Raw genomic sequence first — 20,081 nt, 5'->3', positions numbered from 1 at the left:
TTTGACTGTGAGGAAATAAACTTCTCTTCATTAAAACCATCCATTTGTGGTATTTCTGTTGTAGCAGCACTAGATAACTAAGACAGCGACCCTATAGGACAGAGTAGAACTGCCCCATAGGGTTTCCAAGGTTGTAAATCTTTATGGAAGCAGACTGCCACATCTTTCTCCTGCAGAGTGGCTGGTGGGTTCAAACCACCAACCTTCTGGTTTGCAACCGAGCACTTAACAACTGCACCACCAGAGCTCCCTAAGATGTAAATACATATGTTTAAACTATTTTAATAAGCCAAACATCTCTGTGTGCCCATCTGCTGCTGACCTAGTGTTTTCCTCCAACATCTGCACATGTATTCTTTTGCGGTCGTCTGCCACAACTTCCCCCATAAATCTCTGAAGAGCAGCAGCAGGACTCGATTCTGTTGCATCCTCAAGCATTGTGCCCTCACTCTCTCAGCTGCAGAGACCAGCTGGCCTGCCCTTCAGCAGATGCTCCAGAAACCCAAGCCTGTTATTACACAGCCGTGGTCACCATTGCTTTTTATAAGTTATCATAAATTTCCATGAATTAAATGAACAAAGTTACTACAGAAACATAACTCCTATTCCCTGTTGAGTCAGGGAGCCCATAAAGCCAGCTGTTGTGTGGAAATCCTGAAACTGTCAGTGAAAATCCTGGCCTATGCTCTCTGCCCCATTCCTGGGAGACATCTAACAAACTGTGTCCTTTCTCTGTGCTCTAGTTTCCTTTCAGCATATAAAATATGGGAAATAAATACATTGCCTTGTATCAACTACTATTTATCCAAGAAGATGAAATATTTACTTGGGAATCCTTAATACGTCTAATCAGGTAGGTGGTGGAAATAAGGAAGAGGTTCAAAAGGATAATGTCCTGGCCAACAAACAGGTAAGAAGAAAAAACAACCAAAACTTGTAAACTAAGGTTAGAAATTAACCACATCCTAAAATGTTTGCTTGAATATTTTCCAAGGAACTCTGTATTGTAAAATGACTGCTAGTATGTCCTTCAGAACATGACAATAACTTGTGTCTGAAACTGCCTGACCTGGGGTGGTGGCCCCCTCTCTCAACCTCAGTGTAAGACAAAATGATGGATACTCTTATCCCAAGTAAAGGGTTGACATGGCTCCTCAGAGTAAACAGACCGAAGTGCTCCATCTGGTCAATAGCTACATTCCCATTCAATGCCCCCTTTCCTCCCTGGCTTCCTACACACCCTGTTCAAACTGGCTTTTTAACTGCTGCTTCTCTCTCTCCTTTTATCCTTTGGTCTTTTTTCACACCAACTTCTTTTCAATCTGTACAGTCAATGTGACAGAGACTGGCAGTGATTCACCCAGTATCTGTTCCTCCTTGTTTTATAGCAACAGAAGTTTGCCTGGGTCTTTGACCGTCCAGAAGAAAGACTGTACTTCCCAGCTTCCCCTGAAGCTAGATGTGGCCATATAATGGGTTCTACCAATGGATTGTGAGAGAAAGTGATACGTACAACTTCTGGGTTGTGTTCTTAAAAAAAAGAAAAAAAAAAAAGAGTATACCCTCCCCTTCTTTCCTCCTCTATCCTGGCTTGAATGTGGATGGGGCTGGGGAGCTGGAGAAGCCACCTTAGACTGTGTGATGAAAGCTGCAAGTTGAAGTTGGTAAAACCAGCCAGAAGGAGCTTGGGTATACGACACTGCCCTGGACTGCTTATGCTCAAACATTTATATGAGAAAGGAGCTTCTCTTATTTAAAAATGATTTTGATCTTTGTTACTAATTACTGGTATATAAACAATCAAACCTGTCTTTCAAATTACTCTTTATATGGCATCTTGTATGGCATCTTCCAAGATCTATTTCACTAATGATTCCCAAGCACTGATTTCTTAAAAGAGTATTGTGATGAACTGCTTGCAGAGATGGCCGCCCTTAATTCACCCCATCCCTTTATGCACGTGCAGCTCCTCCTACCAAGAGATGGAATCTAATTTCCCTCCCTCTGAATCTGGGAAAGCCTTGTGACTTGCTTTCACTAACAGAATGTGATGGAAGTGACCCTGTGCCAGTTCCAGGCCTAGGCCCTTAAAGAGACTGGCACCTTTTGCTTTCACTCTCTTGAAAGCCAGCTGCCATCTAAAAAGTCCAACTATCTGACTGAAGAGGCCATTTGGAGAGAAAGGCCCCAGAGCATGAGAAATTACAAAGGGAGAGAGAGAGAGAGAAACTCAGCCAAATCCTAGCCAGTACAACCACCCCCAAATGAGGTACCAGACATTTGAGTGAAGCCATCTTGGATACTCCAGCCCCAGTCACCTCAGCCTTTACCACATGCAGCAGAGATGAGCCATCCTCACTGAGCCCTGCCCAAATTCCTAATGCAAAGAATCATGAGCAATAACAAAGCTGTTTTCAGCCACTAGGTTTTGGGCGGTTTGCTGCACAGCAAAAGATAACTAATAGAAATTTAAAACAGTATGAGGCTAGTGGTGGGGGAAGGAAAAGTTCATTTCATGAGAAGGTAGGAAGTGAGTGACTGCCAAAGGCAGAGCTAACCTGGCCACTGAAGAGTTCCCCATTGTTTGCTTCCCCCAGCTAGAGTGTAAGCCCTGTGAATGGCTCTGGGAAGTGATTTCTTCTCTTTGGTACATCACTTAAGATTTCCAAAGGACTAGAAGGCAGGAGGGGATAGTAAAGCTGGTGACAGAGAACCCAAGGTTGAAAAGGGACAGTGCTGACATGTCATAGGGTTGTTAACCATTGTCACAGGGCAACATGTGTACTAACTGTTTAATAAGAAACTATTTGTTCTGTAAACTTTCATCTAAAGTACAAAAAAGAAAGAATTATCTATGTGAGATCAAATTGACAACAGCAACTCAAAAGGTTTGATGGAAAGCCTAGGGGGCAGTGAGTTGAAGATAATGGAGATGGAATTTTTGGAAAAGGATAGTGAGAATAGCAGCACAACTGGAAGAATGTAATTGATGTCACTGAATTGTACACGTAGAAACTTTTGAAATGGTGTAACTTTGGCTATGTATATTTTCACCAAAAAAAAAGGTCCTCCAAGGTAGAGAAGGGAGAGTGTTGACATGTCGTGGGGTTGTTAACCAATGTCATAAAACAGTATGTGTACTGACTGTTTAACGAGAAACTATTTGTTCTGTAAACCTTCATCTAAAGTACAATAAAAAACATTTAAAAAAAAAAACAAATTATGGGGGGGGGAGAATGCTGCAACATTTAGCAGCAAGTTTTATACAAGTTTCACCCAATATGGCTCTGCTCCAGGTGTGTGCTATGTACTGGCACTCCTGGCTGTGCCTTAGAAGTATCTCTGCTGGGGAACGCAACAGAGAGTCCCTGACGAAGCAGGAGAAAGGTGGGGTGCAGAACTCAAATTCTAGTAAAAAGACCAGACTTGATGGTCTGAGACTGGAGGTACCCCAGAAAGCATGGCCCCTGGATTCTCTATCAGCCCAGAACTAAAACAACTTCTGAGGCCAACTCTTCAGACAGGGATTGGACTGGACTGTGGGACATAAAGTGATACTCATGAGGAGGGTGCCTCTTAGCTCAAGTAGATACAAAGGACTAAACCGGCAGCTTCTGTCCAGAGGTGAGATGGGAAGGCAGAGAGGGTTAGGAGCTGGCTGAATGGACACAGGGAATCAGGGGTGGAAAGGAAGAGTGTGCTGTCACAGTATGGGGAGAGCAACTAGGGTCACATAACAATGTATGTATAGATTTTTGTATGGGAGACTAACTTAAAATGTAAACTTTCACTTAAACTACAACAACAACAAAAAAGATTTCCAAGAACTTTCCAAAATGGACAAAAGAGGCAAGAAGGGAAGCAATAACATCCACAAATAAAAGTCACCATCTTCAATCAGGAAGACACACAACTAAAAATTCATTGGCAATATGTTTATATCGGGGAGGGCCACTAAAAGTTTACCTGTTCAATTTGCTCTAACAAATCACACAAGGTAAAAAGTGGATCAGTATCTTAATCAATCAAATCGTTTTAAAGCTAGAACAACCTTCCTGAAAGTCTGCAAAAGAATGTGTATTTGTCATTTTAATTTAAGATCATCAGCAACAACGCACTGAAACATTTATTCTTAGCTCCACTAGTGTTCGTATCTTCATGTGAATCTACGAAAACAACGCAATGCAGACCAGGCAAGCTTCCTTATGGTCTCTGGCAAAACTGTCAGGCAGTTGGAAAGCAAGAAAAGTGTTCCACCAATTTGCATATCTTAAGTCTCAGAGTTTTTTTATGCCAAAGTTTCATTGGTGTTAACAAATCTCCATCTATTTAACTCTGCAAGCAATATAAAACAAGCAGAGAGCAATTCCAAAAACCAAGTTCATTTGTACATTATCCTTTGTTAAAACAATTAAAACAAAGGAAACCCTGGTGGCATACTGGTTAAATGCTACGGCTGCTAACCAAAAGGTTGGCAGTTCGAATCCACCAGGCGCTCCTTGGAAACTCTATGGGGCAGTTCTACTCTGGACATTTGCTGAGTTTTCATTATCCACAGTTTTGTAACTATCTTTACTTTTTTTTCTTCCTCTTTTGGCCTAGGAAAAAGTGTTGATCTAAAGGAGAGATCATGAGTCTACCCAAAATCTGGTTTCTAAATGAGGACTTGTTGCAATTCCAACTGCTCATTGTTCTATAATTTAAATGTCCATATTGCCAAATAAGAACTAAAAATGGAAAGAAAAAATGTCTCCCAAAACAACAGTTGTTACATTCTAAGGTTTATTTTTTATATCAATGGAGGTTGTGGCTCTTTAAATATTTTACCCTCCTGCAATTTGCAGTATGTTTTTTTCTTTCTCCTCATTGACTTATTTTTATCTGTATCTGTTTCTGAAATAACCATGAGTTTGGGTTGTTCACTGCCAGAGTGTGGTCTGGATAAGAGAATTGATTTTGACTCATGGCACTTTTAAATTAGCCATACCACAAAAATGACCACCTCAGAGTCAAAAGTAAGCCCAGTCTTCTGTTCCCTCCAGGTGTGGAAGAGAACTAGGACGACTTCCTCAGTACTCAGTACAGCTCTGGCCAAGATGCGCTCTTCAAGGTTGTATGGAAATCTGGGAACTCCTCAGCCACCATGCGTTAGCTCCTAAAACAGGCCGAGACTCTTATGCTCAGCGGTCCCCAGCCCTCCCCTACACACACACAAATTTATTAAACTAATTTAATAAATTTCAAACCAAAAGAATAAATGCCACTCCGGAGTAAAATTCACTGGGGACAAACTCCAACTTATCTGTCATCAAAATCAAAGAAAGAATTGCTTGCTTGCTTTGTCCATTTTTTCTCTTTTTCCTGGGAGTTCTAAACTCTGTTGTGGCTCACTGTACCCGTTTGCTACCCCCACCTAATTACACGCACAATTCATCTCCCTCCAAATACGTACTTTGAGGTCCATCTGCCTGAACTTTGCCCTGGTAGACTGCAAGATAAATGCCCTGAAATTGGGGTTCATTTCTTAGTTCCTTCTCTCTCCCTCTGGGAGGGTTCCAGGGCCATCTGGTTGAGCTTAAGACATGCTTGTTGCTTTCTGAGAACAATCAGCGTTTTCTTTCCATTGTTGCACACAATCTGGACATCTGAACAGTATGATCCCTAGAATACTTTGCCAAAGCTTGCTTAGCAGAAAGATTTTCAAGCCTTTCCTCTCCTCCCACCATCAACTCTGCCCCTTCCAATGTGAGAGAGTAGAGATTCCACAAGAAAAAAAAATTGTTTTGAAGAGCTAGCTTACACATACCAAGCCACAGGGGAGATACTGAAAGCAACATCTGTGAGGTGCCCTACTGACCTGAACATCTGCCCTTAGGTCATGTCCTTCAAGAGGAGCATGTCCAGAGTTCTCAACTTCAGTGCCATTCTACCTGCACATGTTGACCAGGATTGCTCTTCAGAATTCTTTTCAATGGGAACTGCAATGATTCAGGGGAAGAAGTCTAAAACCTCTGAAAAATACTGTGCCAAATATTCTGTTGGCACACAGTTTTTCTGTAATCTCACTTTACTGACACGACTTAATACCCCAAAACAATATTTCCCAGACTCCTTTGCCAGCTTAGTGCCAGACAGATTTGCCAATGGGAGGCATTTTCATGTAATTAGAAGGCAGGAAGAAGGTGGAAGTCATTGTGTTTCTGGCAGCAGCTTCAATGAGGGTTTCCTGGGCTCCTGAAGTATCAGCAAGAGTGTGGGCTCCTGGCTTTCTGCTCATCAGTAATGGTGGTAGTTCCAGCAATGTCAGCAGCAGGCATGGATTTTACGGGCCTGGAGTAACACTACCATCCCTCTTTTGTTCCTCCAGCCATTGGTTAGTAATGGCTTCCTGCCAGGGGTGGATTATCCAATAGGCAAGGGAAACATGATGCTTACCTTGCCTATTGGATACTCCTCGCCCCTGCTTCCTGCTGTAACTAATCTGTGGTAACAATCTTTCCACTTTTGCTTCCCTGGCTCTTCTTATACTTTTGTAGCCAATTCCATGTTTTAAATTCCCTTCTGTTTGACATTCCTAGAGTGGGTTCTGTTTTCCTGACTGATTACTGATCAATACAAATTGCTACCTACATACTAGAAAGAGAGAAGCCCAGAATAAATGAGTCAAGTATCTGAGTAATTATTTGGACCTATGGCTCTTGCCCTGGTGGCACAGTGGTTAAGAGCTCAGCTGCTAACCAAAATGTTGGCAGTTCGAATCCACCAGCCGCACCTTAGAAACCCTATGGGGCAGTTCTACTCTATCCTAGAGGGTGGCTATGAGTCGGCATTAACTCAACAGCACTGGGTTTGGTTTTGGTTTTTTATGGCTCTTGCCAAAAGAATCCAAGGTCTGGTCCAGGCTGTCTCAGATACAGGATTTAGATCACCCCATGGGCCAGGTCCCTTGGCTGTAGTTCATGTACCTCAAAACTGTAGAGTCAGAATGGCTAATGCTGCCAGGAAAGACAGTGGACAGTGGCGTCACCATGGCTGGATTACCCAATAAGCAAGGTACGCATGGGCCCAATTGTGCCTTCCCACCAACATGCAGTAAACAAGTTCACCTGTCTTCTACCATGTCAAAGATGTGGTGAAATCCACGTGAAATTGCTCAGCACAGACTATCAAGTAAACATAATTAAGCCTGTGGGTGCTTGCTCAATGCAAGCCAGTGCATACCGTGCTCATCGGTTAATCTGCCCCGGGTGTTACCATGAAGACAACCCTGGAACCAAGGCCAGAGGAGCTGTTGCATGTCTGCCCATAGAGGGTACTATCAGATTTCCGTCTTACTCTGAAGTGAACATCCCAGATACTAAGCAGTCAGGAAGGAGTCCTTGGGGTAAAGTACATTAGGAGACTGAGCCAAACGTTCTCCAGAAGGTGGGCAGATCCAAGCAGGGCAGGAGGCAGGCTCCTATGGCCAGTTCCTTCATCCCTTAGTGCCAAAGCTGCCCCTGGAATCAGGAACTTTAGGCCTGAGAGCCTAGAAACGTAGTTCCAGGCTTGGATCTGTGCAACCTTGGGCAAACCAACTGACCTCTCTGGCCTCATCTGCAGAAAGGGGGATTGGATTAGAATGCTCTCTACGGTCTCTGGCAGCTCTAACAGCCAGCCAATGAGTAATGATCCCCTGATACAGTTGGTTGGCTTCTAAAAAATACCAGTGCCCCAGAGATTCAAATGGCAGCCAGGATTGAACATCATTACCCTAGGGCAGTGTGCCTTGAGTTTAATATGCATACAAATCCCCTGGGCATCTTCTAAAAGTGTGGATTTTGATTTTCCAGGTCAGGGGTGGGGCCTAAGAGTCTACATTTCTAACAATCTCCCCTCGACCACGCTGTTGGTCCAAGGGCAATATTTTAAGTAGAAAGGTACTAAAGTTCCCCCCAAGGTTGACATTCTAAGGCAGATTCTTAAACTTTAGCGTGTATCAAAATCACCTGGAGGGCTTGTTAAACTATAGATTGCTGGGCCCCGTACTCAAAGTTTCTAATCCTGTAGGCCTGGAGTAGAGCCTGATAATTTGCATTTCTAACAAGTTCCCAGGTGATGTTAATGCTGCTGGTCCTGAGCCCACACCTTGAGAACCACTGCTCTAAGACAATAGTCCTCAATCTTAACTACACACAAAATCACCTGGAAAGCTTCTATAACACTCTCTGCCTGCCCCACCTCAGACCTGGAGTCCCTAGATTCTGAATCAGAATCTCTAGGGTAGGGCCAGCATGGCTAGGCTTGAAAAGATACTCAGCTGATTCTAGTAAGTAGCCAGGATGGGGAACTACTACGCTTAGACCAATAAGTCTCAACAGGGCAGTGATTTTGCCCCATCTTCATCCCCCAATCCCCATGTGTGGCAATGTCTGGAGACATTTTTGGTTTCACAACTGGAGAGGGGTGCTACTGGCATCAAATAAGTAGAAGATCCTTCTACAACACAGAGGACAAACAACAACAACAACAAAAAACCCAAACCTGCTGCCACTGAGTTGATTCTGACTCACAGCGACCCTACAGGATGGAGTAGAACTGTCCCATAGGGTTTCCAAGGCTGTCAATCTTCACAGAAGCAGACTGGCACATCTTTCTTCTTCAGAGTGGCTGGTAGGTTCAAACCACTGACCTTTCAGTTAGCAGCCTGCGCCACCAGGGCTCCTTAACACAGAAGACAGCCACCCACCTCCCCCACTGCCAACAAAGAATTATCTAGTCCAAAATGTCAATAGTGCCAAGCTAGTGAAACCCTGCCCTAGAGCCTTGCTACTTAGTGTGTGGTCATGGACTAGCAGAGTCTCAGGTCTCACCCCACCACCACCACCAGCTGCCATCGAGTCAATTCTCACTCACAGTGATCCCATTTGCATCAAAGTAGAACTGTGTGGGTTTTCAATGGCTGATATTTTGGAAGTAGATCGCCAAGCCTTTCTTCTGAAGTGCCTCTGGATGGACTCAAACTGACAACCTTCCAGTTAGCAGCCAAGCTCTTAACTGTTTGAACCCTCCAGGGACTCCAGGCCCGACTCTAGACTTGAATTAAATCTGCAGTTTTACCAAGATTCCCACGTACATTAAAGATTCCTATGTACATTAAAGTTTGAGAAGCACTGCCTTAGATCAATGGCGCTCAAACTTGAACACATCAGAATCCACTAGAGGGCTTATTAAAACACAGATTACTGGGTCCAACCCCTAGAGTTTTGGATTCAACAGGTCTGGGGTGGGATGGAGAATTTGCACTTCTAACAAGTTCCCAGGTTATGATGATGATGGTGGTCCAGGGACCACACTGTGAGGACCACTGCACAACAAACCCAGAGTAAGATGAAATACCCAAATCCCTTCCAGCTGAGCAAACTGAGTGCTGACTACCAGAGTCAATGACGAAGGAACTACTTCCGCTTAGCTGGAAAAAAAAAAAAAAAAAAGATGCCTCTGCAGGACTGTACCTGCAAATGTCAATCACTCTGCTCAATGCTCCAGGACAGACCCTGAACTAAAGCAGCAGGTGTGTGCCACACCTCTGCCAGCCTGTAGCTGCCTCAATAGAAGCCAAGAAAGAGACAAAGTCAGATGAACGCCATCAACTGTAAATGAAGTCAGTTCTAGGACAAAGGCTAAGTTTAACTCTAGGGCTAAGCCAGAGAACTAGGGATGAAGAGAGCTACTGAAAGTAATGCTGGGTTCTTCACACAGGAGATAAAACTTAAACCAAAATTATCCCTTGAAGTCTTCTTTAAACCAAACAATGTTGCTGTTGTTGTTGGGTGCCGTCAAGTCGATTCTGACTCATAGCAATCCCAAGTGAAGGGCAGAAGTGCCCCATAGGCTTTTCTTGGCTGTAATCCTTACAGAAGCAGATCTCCAGGTCTTTCTCCCATGGAGCTGCTGAGTGGGTTCGAACTGTCAACCTTTCAGTAAGCAGCTAAGCACTTAACCAGTAAAGAATGACTGCCTTGAGCATTGTGCCCTTTTAAAGAACTATCTATATGGGATCAAACTGACGACAGCAACTTGAAAGGTTGGAGAAGAAACCTAGGGGGCAGTGAATTCATGTTAATGGTAGAGGAATAATTTGGAAAAGGAGGGTGAGAATGGTTGCACAACTTGAAGAATGCAATCAATGTCACTGAATTGTACATGTAGAGATTGTTGAATTGGTATATGTTTTGCTGTGTACATTTTCAACAATAACAAAAAATAAAATAAATTATTAAAAAGTAAATTAATAAATTTAAAAACTGAAAAAAAAAAAATCCACTGTACAGACGCCCCTGTGGCTCCCGAGGGCTGCAGCCTATTCTTACCCACACAGGAGGCTGGTGTGCCGCTCCAGGCCTTGTTGTCCATACACGTGACTGTCCGCTCCCCTTTCAATGTGTATCCTGGGGAGCAATAATACTCACACCGGGAGTTAAAGTAGGCGCCATCTACACACTTAAACCCTCCGTTTGCTGGCATGGCAAGGGTAGGACATCGCTTTTCTGAAAAAGAGAAAACTAGATATTCACCATTTCTCAGTTTTTGTCCAGAGATCTGTCCTTAATGTTCAGAAACTCTGCAATCATAGGGTAACACGTTAATTTAAATATAGTAATGGAATCAGAGCAACAATGGGTGGTTGGATGTCACATGAGAAGGGACACAAGGTTTCCTGTCAGACTGGCTTGGGTTGGCATTCCAACTAGGCCACTGTCTTAGGCTGGGTTCCCAGAAGCAGCCCTTGAGATGAGGGATTGTGTGCCAAGAGATTTATTAAGGAAGTGTTCCCTGGGGAGACCAGTGAGGGAGTGGGGGAGCAGGACGGGAAAGGGAGGAAGCTAAAAAAGGTACAACCTCAAACAAAGTCAGCCTCAGCCTGATCCCTCAGATGAGCTCTAGAGCATGAATGACACCTCAGTTTGTCCTGCCTCTAGGCAAGAAAGCTGGGCTTCTTTACCAGTTAGCCATTGGGTGGCTACAGTAAGAACACAGAACAGTCCTCTGAAGGAGCAGAGCCTCTTCTTCCTCTGAAGAAGGTTGAAGGTGCAAGTCCTTGGGAGCAAAGCACTCAGAAGCTTCCAGAACCAGTAAGAGGGAATCCAGGGAGATCTGAGTCAAGCACCGACAGTGTCCACTACAGCCACCGAGGTGTATAAGTGCACACACACCACATGGCTGCATCCCTGAGCTTCAGTTTCCTGACCAATAAAGTTAAATTAATAACACCCATTTCAATAGTGTTGTTGCAAAAGTTGAAGGTATGTGATATGCTTGGTGCACACCGGTGCTCAATAAATGGTGGCTGTTTTGAATAACAATGGCATCTAAAATGTGCTTCCATAATGGTGTGCCACTTGCAGTTTCCCAAATGGAACACAATGTTTCATGAAGCTAAAAGTCAGCCCCTGAAGCATTCTTCTGCTCCGACACACACTCCCTTCACGGAATAAGCATCACTTCTTTGCTGGCTCTTTCTCTGCTTCCCTAAGCCCCACCCTTTGGAGGGACACCCCCTCCCCCACTACCATGAGTCCATGACTTAGCTCCATTGTTGTACTTATTTCACAGTTGACACCTCTGCCCCGTGGATTCTGATGCTATGCTGTGAGACCTTTGACAGCAGCGCTTGTGTCTTATTGTTCTAATTCCCAATAATTCTTCCGGGTCCAGCACTTAGAGAACAAACATAACCTGTTTGCTGAACAAAATCTATTCTTTCCCATATGCTTCTCTCTGAAAGGTGCCACCTCACCTCCACCTTGTCTTAGAAACCCTTCACTGGCTTCCACTCACAAGAGGAGTTTTTCTCATCAAAGATTGCAACATATTCGGTAAAAAGCCCTGATCTCAAAGCAAAAGAATGTTGGCCCTGAGGACCCAGAACAGGGCTGGGGTACTCACGTTTGCAGATGATCTTGTCGGACCACCGTTTGTTTGACTGGCAGATCAGCTGGGAAGGGCCATGCAGCTCATAGCCCTTCTGGCAGCGAATGTCACACCTGGTTCCCAGGGCTGTTTTGTAGTAACCTCCTTGAGGGGCCCTGCAGTGCACATCCCCGTTCTTCACCTTGATGGGGGAACACCACGGGGTATCTGCAGGTAGCAGAAACAAGATGGGGGAGAAACAGGAAGTGACATCTTCAGAAAATGTGTCTCCTCACACTCACAGTCCCTGGTTGCCTACATTCCAAATTTTGACCTCCAAATAGTGTTCCACGTCTTTTAATGTGTCTCTGAGTAGGGTGGTTATGATCATGGGTCTAGGTGTCAGACATATCTGAATAGGGACCCAGGCTCCTCCATGACTAGCTGTGTGATCCTGGACAAGTTGCTTAACCTCTCTGAGTCAATACCTTCATACCTATGCCATAGGGCTGTTATAAAGACTAGAAAAATAATACATATAAAGCACCTAGTACAGTGTCTAGCACATAGTTAATGCTCAGTAAATGCTTGTTCTTTTTAGTAGCTCCCTTAACTAGATACATAATTCTCTTGAGGGCAATTAATATCGTTGTGAGCCCCTAGAAGAGCCATCCATACATACTGGAAGAGGTTGATAACTGGCTAATTTGAATTTTCTCTGGGTTTGTATGCACAGTCTCTGCAAAAGGCCTTAATAGTGTTGTTCATTAATGTGAATGAAGCTACAATTTCCAGGTTTTTGCACCTGGCTATCATTTTGGTTTACAGCCATGGAACGATTGCTTCCCACAGCAAAGTCATCCCCTTTTCAAATGTCCCCAGACATGCCCCATTTAGGTGAGATCATAGAGAGTGACACCCTCTTCAAATGGCAAGCTACCTGGGGGTTTTAATTTTGGTCACATAGTTGCCCAGAGGACAGCTAGGGTAACACTAATACATCAGAACTTCTCTTCTGTGCCTTTAAAAGGGGTTCTCTGAGATCCATGAAAATATAAGAACAGGACTAGCTAACTCAGTGGAAAAGTTCCCACAGTGGCCACTACGCTGATTTCCCATAATCAATGGGGCCAGTGACCGCTCCCTCAAGCCTGCGGGCTCTTAATTCCATGAACTCTGGCCACTTTCCTGCAGCTGCCTGCCTCATCATCCCACCCCAGCACCTGAGCTGTCTGTGAGTGGAATAAGTGCGCCATCATGTGGCCAGGAAGTAGGACAGATCCTGTTTTATTTTCCCAGGAATCCCCTTAGGATGTGCTTCTTTTTCTCAGCAGTGAAAACCAACAGTCCTGTCCAGGTCTTGTACATAGACTACTTTTTACTTTTGTACTTTTACGTTCCCTTGGGCTAATGCTGTCATCATATAGCATTTTGCAGACAGCTGCAATGGGTCCTAAAGTCAGGACTTAAGTAGTATTCCCTAGACTTTCTGGGTAGAAGTGATGTCCTGAGGGCTTAACCTAAACCAAAAAGCAAACCAGTTGCCATTGAGTCGATTCTGATTCATGGCGACCCTGTGTGTTTCAGAGTGAAACTGCACTCCACAGGGTTTTCAATGGCTATAATCTTTTGGAAGTAGATTGCCGGGCCTTTCTTCCAATGTGCCTCTGGGTGGATTTGAACCTCCAATCTTTATGGTTAGTAGCTGAGTGTTTAACCGTTGGCTCCACCCAGAGAGAGGACGTAACTTAGAGCTGATTAAATTTCTCCATGTGGATATAAACTTACAGGAGCTCAGACCAGGCCTACAGATCTTCCCTGAACAAACTTCTTTCCTCTAGGGTCTAAATATATAGTCTGTATGCAGTAACGTTTTTAAATGAGAAAATTCTGGACCCTGAAGGAAAGTACAAAACAACATACATATCTCCATTATTTGCTTCTAAGTGTAAAAGGATTCTTAAACCAATTTTAAATGCTTTAATTCTTCCTTTAGCAATGGCTCCTGGTCAACATGAAACTAGGAAATTAGAAGGTCACAAGTAAGTGAGAAGCTCTTGGGATATGTTTGCTTACCACTGACAAGCTGTGGATATTTCACTCACTTTCTTCTACAATCAAAGGGCCTTAAGATAAATTCTGGAAAGAGCCATGATGCCTACCACTCAAACAAAACATAATTAGAACCTAGTTGCTCCTGTGGCTTTTAAAAGTGAGGTAGGTTTCTCTCTCTCCCTCTCTCTTTCTGTCTCCTTTTCCAAATGCAATAGGAAAGATCACCTATAAGGAAAACTACAAAACACACTTGGTGTGTTTAATCTCAAAGGTGCATTTTTTTAAAGAAGACTTCCATGGTGTTAAATCTTATAAAATCATCCATCGCTTTACTTCTTTATCTTCTCTTTCTCAATGCTCCCTATTTTCCTCACTACCTCATTTCCTCTTACTTTCCCTGCCTGCCCCATTCCCCTTCTAGACTGCAATGTTTTTGTGCTTCCCCATCTCCAGCCTTCCTCTTCACTTGCAAATTGGATCTCCTCTACTGCCTCTTCTCTACCATCGTACCAGTCAAACTGTGGACCCCTTCACTGAAGACTGTGTACTCTCCAGAGGAAAAAAAATGAAATCTCCATTGGAGGTAAGGAGAGAACTGGTCATTGGAGAATGACCTGCGTATACATATATCACAATTCACATATTTCAATGCAACATGCAATTAGCAGATTTCTCCCCATATTCTGGGTCATCAAGTCCTCCTAGCAGTGCTGGCTGTACATCCAAAAGCTATGCTGCTGTCAACATGTGGAAAAATCTTGTTCTCATTTACTCACGGAAGGAATTTTTTTTTCATTACTTTCCAAGACAAATCTTTGGAAGATATTTTGAAACTTTAATAGCCCTGCAGTGATGGTAATTATAATGTCAGTGAGTGACTTGAATTTGAAGTGCATGCAAACACCATGAGTTAAGGTAAATTATCAAAATGATTAACATAGAGGTTTAGAGAAAGAAAGAAAGCTTTTATCCTACTTCTGCTAAGACAGGGTTTACTCAGGGATAAATCCCAATCAATTATTCAGGAAAGCTTTTTCACCCCACCAGGCCAATGTGGTAAGTACTCCATTTAGCTGGAGTTCCTTGGGTAGGCAGTGTAATGTAGCAGACTAATGTAGTGCCACTAGCAACCCCAGACATTAGTTAAAGTACCTGGATTTCAGACCCAAGTCTTACGCTTGCTAGCTGTGTGACTCTGGGAAAGTCACCTATCCTCTCTGATCCTTGGTTCATAAATATTTGTAAATAAGGAGTAATACCCTCATGATCTATACACATTTTCCTCCTTCCTTCAATTAGTGTAAATATTTGATGACATTCTAAGTAAAAGAATCAAAGGCAATGCTTGCCACATATTGGGTACACAATGAATGTTGGCTAAATTTAATTTTCCTCCTTAATGTCATTTAAAAACTCTTACTGAGTGTATACTCTGTGCCAGACACTGTGCAGGTCCCTGAGGATCCGGAGCTAAACCTTCAGTTAACAATGGTTTGCCTCTAAGTTTTAAAACTAGAAAACTAACAATGAAAATAAGTTCCCATAAAGATTTATTCTGAAACATTCAGTGTAGACTCTAGGATAGGCACATATTGATTTGGTCATCTCGTCTACCTTGCGCACTTGCAATGCTGTGATTTGAGCATGGACACTAGGAACAATGACCCAAGGACACCAGACAAACCCCTACTGTACATGTGAAGGCTCACATGTGCACATATATGATTCCGAAAGATTTTTCAACAAGGGACTCAAAGAAAAAAGAGATTTTAAAATCCTCTATTAATTAAATAGTTTTATGAATCAGAACACCTCCTTACCTCAAACATCTAATTAACAAGTGTGTGATTTGCTTGACTGGTTAATTCCTGAGGCTACAAACATAGGAGCTATGGATAGGAACAATTATTTGCATTCACAGGTCACAAGCAAATGAGAAATATGGTGGGAGACACTCTCAGACATAGGCACCAGTCATATTAGAAAGCATGTTCCCACTAGCACTACCCTGACTCTATTATAACTCAAAAATATCACAACAGAGTAGGGCACTGTCCTCTTGCCAAAATGTGGACAAATATTCTAGGCAAAATGCCACAGTAGAACTTTACTAACCAATTTTCTTCAAATTATCCTTCTACTGTAAGAAGAACCAGATTCAGAGAGAAAGAGAGAGCATCTAAATTTACCTTCACTTGCCCTGGGGCTCACAAAGTGTCAGAGAAATTGCTCACCAGTAGAAATATTTACAGTCAAACTTACCTGAGCCTGCATAGAAGGTTCTTGATTAGGCTTTTTATACCTGCTGGGGGTGGGTTGCTGGAGATGTGCAGAGTTCTTTATCATTAAATTAAAGACTAACTGGGTGACACACTTTACTCATCATTTCAGAAGCCAAGCTGGGCTCAGAAAGAGCACGATGAAATGAGCTTATGAAAATCAAGTTTTCTCATTCCCCATTCATCTCAGGACATTAACAGCTCTGGGTTCAGATCTGACCTTGAGTGGCTTACTCTGGACAATACTGGCTGTAATGTATGAATCAGGCAGAGCTCATGGCTTGATTTTCACTTTCATCAGCTAGAGCTTGGCTTTGCAGAAGTGAGGACAGAAAAGAAACTTACGAGAATAAAATGACCATCCAGGTGCTGAAGGACAGCACTTAGAGATTTCTTTCTTTTTTTAATAGGAGCATACGTGTATTTATTTTAAAATATTTTTTCTGTACAAGTAATTAGAACTTAAATGTGTCATCTGGTCACTTTATTACAGTCTGCTCCACAGGGCAAAAAGGAAAGTTCTCCTGGCATCAGCAGGTCCTCATTAGCACATAAGCAAAGCATTCACCTTCATATCTAGTGTGTGAATACCCGACTTCATCGTCTTCTAGCGGTGACTCTCCCGATCCTACAATAAAAAAAAAAAAAGAAAGAACAGAAACTGCAGCAAGAAAAGCCACATGGTATGGATGCATGTTTCAAAGCGCTGCTTTGGCATAGTCCATGCAAGAGGGGCTATTAGAACGCAGAGCGAAAGCTTCTGTGGCCATTCATTAAGGGACAGGGGACCTCTCAGAGTGAACCTGGCTGGGCCAAGATTGCCAGAGCCAATCAAAAGGAGCCTCAAACTGTGCTGGAATCACTACATGCCAAATGAAATTCTGGAATCAGGAGAGAGAGTCAACTTCACTCTGAGAAGGCGCCAATGTACATGACTCTCATGCCAGGGGAGACGCAGTAAAATGTGTGTGACTCAAACACGGCCCACAATTTCTCCAGCAGTCAAAGATAACCCAGTAGAACTGGGTGTTTATGGTGCCCAAAAACCAGTACATCTTAAGAAGTGAATTTGGATGGAGGATAACAAGGGCAAATCAAATGTGTTATCTTAATGAAAAAAGAAATGCAAAGATGTTTTGGGTATGTTTGTAGGACACGAGGACTTAAATAGAGGAACTAGATGTTTATCCAGAACTTCTCACCAAGGCATGGCTACAACAGAATTTCTTGATGAGTCTTGATACCCTTAAAACCACAACCCCAGAAAGCCTGTAGTTATTATTATAAAATTTAAACTCATTTGGAAGTTGGGGCTGAATCACTGTTAGAATATTACATATTGAATTCTGGTGAATGCTGGATCCTTAACCCCCTTAAAGCTGTAGCAGGCCCTGAACTTTAAAACAGCGATCTTGAATTCAGAGAACTTTTTCTCTAGACATCATAGCCTGACCCCTGACTCTTGGGTTATTACCATCCTGGTCACACATTCTCCTACAGGTACGTGCAACCATAACAGGCAAAGACACTCTACTATGAGGTTATTCAAAACCCCACAAAGGATGAGATACTGAGTAGTGGTCCTTGTTTCCTTGTATTTTGCATGAGAGATGTAGAGTACAGAAACTGAAAGTGAGGAGGTGGTAAAGGCTGGACCACGCCCATTTGGAAAGGACTCCCAACCACAGAAATCCAGTTTTGTGTTCATCTCCACTGCAGGTTTCCCCACCTGATCTCTGGCCACCCAGATTGGTACAAAATTACACGCTGCTCATTATTCCATATCAAAAAATGAACATGAAAACCAGTATTACCCTTCAGGAAAGCAATTTAGCAACATGAATCAAAGCCTATGTTCAAACCTGTTGATCTAGTCATTCCAGCTCTGGGAATCTATCCCAAGGAAATATTAAATATGGGGAAAATTTTTACACACAAAGATTTCTTTACAATGTCATTTATAATAGCAAAAGACTATAAGCAATTCAAATATTCAATATTATGCTTAAATAAACCATAGTACATTCATTGGATATAATATACTCGTTGCCATCAAGTCGATTCCGACTCATAGAGACCCTACAGACTCCTGCATAGTGCACAAGGAGCTATGTGCTAGGATGCTCATTGCAAAACTGCCATTAGTAAAAACAACTGTATAACCACTACTATAAAAATGGATAAATAAATGTTGGTGTATTTGAACAACAGAAAGCTGTAAAAGTAAAAACTGAGTGAACTCGATCTACATGAAACAAGAGGATGAAATTTCAAAATCACAATGTATAGTGAATAAAAACCAAGTTGAATAATAATAAATATAGTGTGATATCAATTATGTAAAAATTAAAACAATACCATCTGTTTTATATCAATATGTAGTAAAACTATAACATAATGGACTGGAAAGATATACACGAACTTCATAGTAGTGATTTCCTCTGCACAGGGAGGAATAGGAGGGGAATCAGAAATGCATACAGAGGAGCCATTGACATTTTACGGCTTAAAAAATTAAAAGATCTAGCGCAAAAGCGGCAAAATGTTAATGTCAGTTGAATCTAGGTGGTGGGTACATTTCTTTACATTTGAACTATTTCATTATTTTTAAAAAAGGGAGGGCAGGGAAAAAAAGGAAAGAAAAAGGAGGCGGGAAGGAAGAAGAGGAATAAAACTGGGAAGGCAGCTAGAAGAACATACCAAAAACCTGGATGTTGGGAGGGTAGAATTAATGAGTCAAAATATCTCCCTTTTTTCTATGATTTTCACGTTTTCTTCATTACTTTTAAATTTTTTAACAAAAACATATTGAACAATTGTTAAAGTATAAAAACAGTTGACTGTGGTATCTAATATTTTATTATCCATTCCCCAGTATTGCAAGTCCTCACATCCCAAAGCTTTGCTACTCATCTAAAACGAAAGTCACACAAATAAGAGGGACAGCTGTCTGGCGTCAGAACCAGGGCTTCTATACTCTGGGTTTTGAGTTTTCTTCACTTCCCCCTTCTGCACACACACAACTCTGATAAAAATACCTTGACTCTGCTGCCTCCGGGGGTGTCAGGGGTAAACCCCTTGTGTTGTTAGACCACAAGCTTAACTCAAGTGTCATTTGAAAAGTGGTAGACGTTTGCCTAAAGAGAGGAACCCTCCAGGTTACGCCACGAGAAAAGTCTCATAATGAACCAAAATGAGACATGGTTCACATGGCCACTCCTAACGTAGGTCTCTCCTTGGCAGAGGTAATGCAGTTTTTTTTCTCTTTGTTTCTTTGGATAGTTCATTCAAACCCAAGGCCAGGCTGTCTCACTACTGTTTTTCCTTAAATTGAAGCCCATGAAGTAGACACCTGACAGAATGAAATAAGGAGAACCAGCATCCCTTCTGTGATATTCCTGCTGAAGACAAATAACTGAATCTGATCACAAGTAACAGTCAGACAAGCCCTAACTGACAGACATTCTACAAAATAACTGGCCTATAATCTTAAAAAAAAATTTCAAAGTCATAAAAGTCAAAGAAAAACTGAGGAACTATTCCAGAATAAAACAGACTAAAAAGACATGACAACGAAATGCAATAGATGATTCCAAACTGGATTTTTTTTTCTATAAAGGACATTATTGGTCCAGGATTGATAAAACTTGAATGAGGTCTGAGTACTAGATGGTAGGTATGGGCAATGCTAATTTCCTGATTCTGATGATTGTGGTTATGTAGGAAAATGTCCTTGTACATAGAAAATATACACTGAAGTATTTGGGGATGATGGACCAGTAGGTTAGCAACTTATTCCCAAATGGTTCAGGGGAAAAAAATAAGTTTTCTGTACAGTACTTACAATTTTGCTGT

At 42.4% G+C, this 20,081-nt stretch overlaps 1 protein-coding gene across 1 annotated transcript in view; it reads right to left on the bottom strand.

Annotated features, from left to right (window-relative positions):
* Nucleotides 1-17,716, bottom strand: part of SRPX (sushi repeat containing protein X-linked) — a 46,199-nt gene extending 28,483 nt beyond the window's left edge. The window contains exons 1-4 of the mRNA XM_004376961.1: nucleotides 17,701-17,716; nucleotides 16,795-16,854; nucleotides 11,929-12,120; nucleotides 10,353-10,529 (exon numbers count right to left, since the gene is read on the bottom strand). Coding sequence (XP_004377018.1) covers nucleotides 10,353-10,529; nucleotides 11,929-12,120; nucleotides 16,795-16,854; nucleotides 17,701-17,716 — 445 coding nt within the window. The remainder of the gene's footprint in view (nucleotides 1-10,352; nucleotides 10,530-11,928; nucleotides 12,121-16,794; nucleotides 16,855-17,700) is intronic.
* Between the last annotated feature and the right edge of the window lie 2,365 nt (nucleotides 17,717-20,081).

Source organism: Trichechus manatus, unplaced genomic scaffold, assembly GCF_000243295.1.
Source record: "Trichechus manatus latirostris isolate Lorelei unplaced genomic scaffold, TriManLat1.0 scaffold00046, whole genome shotgun sequence".
In the NCBI taxonomy this organism is placed as follows: domain Eukaryota; kingdom Metazoa; phylum Chordata; class Mammalia; order Sirenia; family Trichechidae; genus Trichechus; species Trichechus manatus.
Note: the sequence above shows the minus strand (reverse complement) of the source record. Positions and strands in the feature narration are given on the sequence as shown.